Here is a 6,000-nt window from a genome sequence, read left to right as displayed (position 1 = left end):
TTAATTAGTTTTTATAAGCTAGTTTTTTAGCTATACATGGTTTATTTTATATATATTTATTCACGAGAAAATTCTTTTAAAAATAATTGTATAAAATTATAAGTAGTTCTTAAGAAGTTTATAATTAATTAAGAATAATGTACATAAACACTTTTTTAAACATTTAACAAATAAGTTTTTTAAAAAGTTGTAACTTTTAGTACACCTGACCCTGAGCTTCTTTAAAGGTTTAAGATTTTAAATTCATTGAAAGCGCTGTGAAAAAAAGCTTTTACTTTTCAGACTTAGTACAACTTTAATCATTATATTCTATATGTAATTCAAACACAGTTTTATAACAAGTTTTCTGGCTTTAGTTATAATATTTTAATGGTATAAAATTTGGTAATTTTTAGTTATCTGCTTTATTTTTCGAAAATTGTACTTTAAGTAAACTGACACTTAAACAGATTTGTTCATAAATATAAAAAATCTGAATTCGTGTTAAGATAATATTCTTAATAATTTTCAACTAAGTTTGTATGAAACGGTATTCACTTTTGTTTATATTTTCTCCTATATAATTGTTTAAAAAGTCTTAAACAACTCTTTGTTTGTTGTTTTAAAATCTATTAAGATCCAGTTTTACTCTATGTATTGATCATTTATGTTTTAATACTAGATTGCAAAAATTGTTATTGATATCAAAATAGAAAAATTATGCAAACAATATAGTACTATAAGTAAAAAAAATATTATTTTGTATTACTTATAGCATAGTTTAAACCAAAATATTGGTAATTGAAATTTTTCAAAAACTTAAGAGCCATGACAACGGAAAACACTATGAATGAAAGTGAAGTAACGAAACTTAATGTGGTCAAACAGCTTTTGAGTTGTAAAGCTGATAAAAAAGAATACTTGCTGACATTGTGCAAACGCAACGCTGAAAACCGGTTACATAAAAGTTTTAAAATCTATCAAGGTAAGTATATGATAAATTTTGGTATTTTTACTTTCTTGCATATAGATATTCTATTATTTTAAACTTAAGTGCTTGAAACTTATAGTACTATTTAAAAATTTATAAGTTCTTTTACTTATTTTAGTAAATTGTTGAAGTAAAAGAAAATATTTCAGGATACTTCTTTTGTTTGAAAAAAATATTGATTAAAAAACTAAACTGCATTCTATATTCTTTTAGAAATCATACAAATTTTTTGGACTTAAAAAATGATTCAAAAACAATTATTGATTTTAAAAAGATTATTTTAGTTCAACACAAACACTCAAAACTTTAATTTAGTTTTAAAAACCGTTTGAACATTTTAATTTTTTTTAATACAAAACTTTAATTATCTTTATTCTAGCTTTGTTTTCTAAGACTAAAAGCTTTTTACTTATATTTTTTAACATTCAAGTAGATCCTTGTGTAGCAGTAACGAATTTATAGTTTGTAAACAGCATCATAGGCTTTTACACCTAGGTTGGCATATGGGTTTGGTCTTGGACATGGTTTCCAAAAAACCTGGAATACTTGAATTTGACAATTTAGTCTAAAAAACCTGGAATTTGAGAAATTTTGAAAAAAACAAGGAATTTGGAACAAAAATCACTAAAAAACCTTGAAAAACGTGGAGTTTAAAATAATTTTTACATATTAAGTAATGAAATTTTAATTTGTCACTAAAAAAACTACCGTATAGATAAAAGTTTTTAGTCAACATGAAAAAAATTTTTTTAACATATTTTAAGTAGTTTTACAGTTTTTTCTTAATGTGGTTATACTACTTTACAAAGTTTTTAAACTTGTAATTAGCTTTAAACTAAAGATATAATCAAAACGTGTACTTGAAAAATCTGGAAGAAACTCAGAAAATTTGCAAACCTGCTTTAGAATATAGAAATAAAGTAATGTAATTTTTAGATTCGCTAGACTCAAAGAAACTTCATTCATAATGGGTGCGTGACTATTCAAATTCAGACAATTCAAATTCCGGCAATTCTAATTCTTAAAAAATAATTGATCGGAATACAACCAAAAAAGTAATGTATATTGTAAAATATAAAAATTAAATATGTAGGTCCTATTGATACCTATCAATATATAAAATGATTTTATATTTTTGCAAAACATAAACTATTTTTCGGAATATGGCTTTAAAAAAGTAAAATCCATAGATATTTTTAGTAATTTTAAAATATATTTTAAAATATTTAACATTTTGCAAAAAAATAAAAATTGGCTTGTAGATATTAGTAAGATCTACATATGTATTTTAAATTTTTCTCAAATTTATATTACTTTTTGATATATAGTTTTCTAAATATTTTTTTAATAATTCAAATTGTCGGAATTTGAGTAGTTCCGAATTTGAACTATTATGATGTAACAATCAGCTAAGAGTTTGCGACAGTGTAATGAACGAAATAGTCGTTGTCTAAATTCAAGTTTTATATGGGATTATTCTAAAAAACAACTAAAACGTTACTTAATTTTTTCTTACAACGAAATAATGTGGTGTAATTGCGGCAGTGTACCACCCCACACGACGACCCTACTATTAACTGAAAGTTTTAATTAGGTAAATTTTTTTTTAGTCGTAGTTGTTACTATTAACATAGCTTTTATTTGTTTTTTTGTTTTTTAATATTTTATTCAGCTTTTGAGATATTAGTAAACAATTTTTAAAATTTAATTGGTACTTTGTAGTAAAAAAAAGACTAATTCACTAAAAATGTATTTCTTCTTACATTTTTGATTATATTTTTCTATAAACTTTCTCTGTCTAATTTATAATACAGTTATGAAAAATCTGTCAGCTATATTTTTAGTGAAATGTTTTTCTCAAAACTAAAAAAAAGAGACAGTTTTTTAATTTTTTGGCCAAAAAATTTAATAGCTAAAAATACGACACTAACCAGAGACTAGGCCTGATCTGGCTTATGTAAGGTACCTTATCTAGCCGTATACCAATAATACTTGTACCAATCGTTCTCAAAGTAAGGAAGTTAGGAAACCCTGATCTGTTTAATTTTTTTCAAGTGATAATTGTCAGCCATTAAGAAAAATATATTTTTTAACAGGTAATACAAATAATAGTTATTGTGAACTAGTTACTCTCTTAAGAAAAAACAAGCTTCTTTTAAATGAGACCTACTGGTCCAAAGACAGAACCTTCATTTTTCAGAAAGCTGCGACTTTTTATCAGTTCGCAAAAGTTTTTAATTTTTCAAGCCTCGAACAAACAGCACTTTGCTACATCGAACGAAATTTTACCACGGTAATGAAAACTGAATGCTTTCTAGATTTAGACTACGCTCGCATATCGAAACTTCTTGCCAGCTCCAGCCTGCAAGTCGGTTCAGAGATTGACGTTTACAACGCTGCAGCCGCGTGGGTGCGCCACAGAGTCGAGGAGCGCAGAAGTTTTGCGCGAGACGTCGTGCTGGCCGCGCGCCTCCACCAGCTGTCACGTCGCACTTTGCAGTTTCTCTTGAGCGAGTCTCCGCCCCACACCGACGAATGCGCTGAAGTTTTGAAGAAAGTACTGGCAGACGAGCGCTCATGTTGCCACAAGTCGGCTGTTTATTTCACCAGCAGACGTTGCAACCAGTCCGTTTTGGTTTGTGGAGGTTGGGACGTGGAAAAAAATCGCAATTGCCACAAAGTTTCGAAGCTCAACGTCGGCGGCGACAACTTTTTCACCGAAACTTTTTCTCCCCTGCCAGGCGTGAAGTTCCCGATGACTGCAGTCAGCCTGAAAGACGAGGTTTACGTTTTCGGCAACTCAATTCTCATTGGGTCGGCCGCGCTAGCGTACTACGTCGTGAAGTACTCGCCCGTCACGGCGAGCTGGGTCAGAGTCGCCGATATGCCCGACACGCGCATTGGCTGGTGCAGCTGCGCATTCGGCAACAAAATATGGGTCATCGGGGGCGAAAGGGACCAAGGTGAGGCGTATGCCACCTTGCGGTTCGACCCGGAAGACTACGCGTGGGAGCTGACGGCTGGAATGAAGAGGGACAGGTTCAGCGCGTCGTGCGCCGTTTTCGAAGGCAGGATTGTGGTCAGCGGTGGAAACCACTTGCCGGCTTGGCAGGTGCCATCGGATTCGGTGGAGGGCTACGACGCCGCTGCGGACGTGTGGACGTCGATGCCGAAGCTGGTGGATGGGAGGGACGACCACAGCATGGTGGTGACCAGGGGCAAGCTGCTCGTCATCGGAGGCAGCTCGACCGGCACGTGCGAGGTTCTCGACGGCAAATCAAAGAAATTTGTTCTTTTGAAGTCGCCGAACTTGACGTTTGGCCAAGCTGTTTCGGTCAGGGGTGAGGTTTTCGTGTTTGGACATAACAAGCCCTATTTCTATGTTTACGATCTTAACCGAAAGAAATGGTCTAAAAAAGAAAGCGGAATAACTGTAAATAAAGAATATTATGCCTGTGTCAAGCTACCTTTTTACTAACAGATGTTAAAAAAGGTTTAAGACACTATAACATAAAAAAGTTGCTTTTGATTTGTTACTCACTGTTTTACAAAATATATTACATTACAAAAGTGGGGCATTTATGCTACTTTTTGAATTTAAATAAACTTATTAGAATAAATAATAAAGGTTTTTTTTTCTATGACATTAAGTTTATTTTTTAAATCTATCACTTAGTATAGTTCTCACTGTTTTTGTACTTAATATTGAAAAAAAAGAGAGATTAAGTATTCAACCTAAGTTTTTTTCTGAGGTTTGACATTTTTAAATACAATTCTGTGTGAAGTAAATTTTATATTATATAACTATAAGTTTTGTAGACTCTATAAAATTTCGAATGTATATACCTAAACTAACTTAAAGGTTTAAAACTTATAGACAACTTCACATTGGTACTAACAAAAAAAGTTATTAATTTCAAGTTAAAAAAATTACTTATTAAAAACTAAAAACAATGTATTGCTTACAACTTACAAATATAGTATAACAAAAAAAAAAATTGTTAAAAAATGTTTCATTCTGTTAAATATCTAAAATTATAACTAAATTCTATAAATTAAAAAAGACATAAATGTAAAAGTTAAGGCTTATCTTAAATTTAACGTATTTGTATCTTTGAACCAAAGATTAAAACTTTAATAGTTGCAAGTAAAACTAAAAGTAAAAAACTTAAAAGTTAAATTTTACTTGTAGCTTTATCTTCAAATCTAGATTAAGATACTTAAATTAAAGACTAACTAAAAAAGATAAAACTAAATTAATAGAAATAAGCTATAAAGTCAAGTATGAAAGATTTCAATCTTTTTTTTTTATTTTAGTGTATACTTTATATCAAAAATTTTTTTATTAAAACTTTAGTTAGGCATTTTTTTCTATAAACAATTTTTTTATAATGCAAAACAATAAAAATGTAAAACTGTCACAAAACTTGCTGACAAAAGTAATTGGAATATAGTTTCGAAATGTATATGTATTATGTATATGTTTTATATGGAGTTATAACACGTTTTATTGAGTAAAGTTCATGATTATCATTTCAAAATTTACGTGAACTGTACGATTTATTTCTTTTTATATTTACAAAAAAAATTATAAAAATATAATGTTATGATATTTTTCTTGCTTTTTAAGACAATTTATGTAATATGATCAAGTATATTGTAGTATAACAAAAATTAACTTGTGCAAATGTTTCTTTATATCACTAATTAATGTTTTTTTTTTAAATCGATAAAATTAATATGACCCCTCTTTTCAAACCATTAAGGCATTTAAACTAGTTAAAATATTTAGTTATTAAGATGAGCTTAAATACATCAATAAAATAAAAAAGACTTATATTTGGACAAAATTACTAAACAAATATTTAGTTTTTAAATAAAACTTAAATCTTTTACAGTTGGATAACTTCAAAACACGTGTCGGTAAGCGTCTGGTTTGCAGGCCAATATTAATATGTAAAATTTCCGCAGGCCGTAGTATTAATCACAATAAAATGTTCAAAATAATTTTTCCTTGTTTTTATGTTTAT

At 29.2% G+C, this 6,000-nt stretch overlaps 1 protein-coding gene across 1 annotated transcript; it reads left to right on the top strand.

Annotated features, from left to right (window-relative positions):
* The first annotated feature begins 3,266 nt into the window (after positions 1-3,266).
* LOC145838650 (kelch-like protein 36) lies at positions 3,267-4,448 on the top strand. The gene has a single exon (XM_082946276.1). It carries the CDS (start codon positions 3,267-3,269, stop codon positions 4,446-4,448), a length of 1,182 nt encoding a protein of 393 aa, XP_082802402.1.
* The last annotated feature ends 1,552 nt before the right edge of the window (positions 4,449-6,000 follow it).

This window comes from Thalia democratica, chromosome 1, assembly GCF_965202585.1.
Source record: "Thalia democratica chromosome 1, ktThaDemo2.hap1.1, whole genome shotgun sequence".
Lineage (NCBI taxonomy): Eukaryota > Metazoa > Chordata > Thaliacea > Salpida > Salpidae > Thalia > Thalia democratica.
Note: the sequence above shows the minus strand (reverse complement) of the source record. Positions and strands in the feature narration are given on the sequence as shown.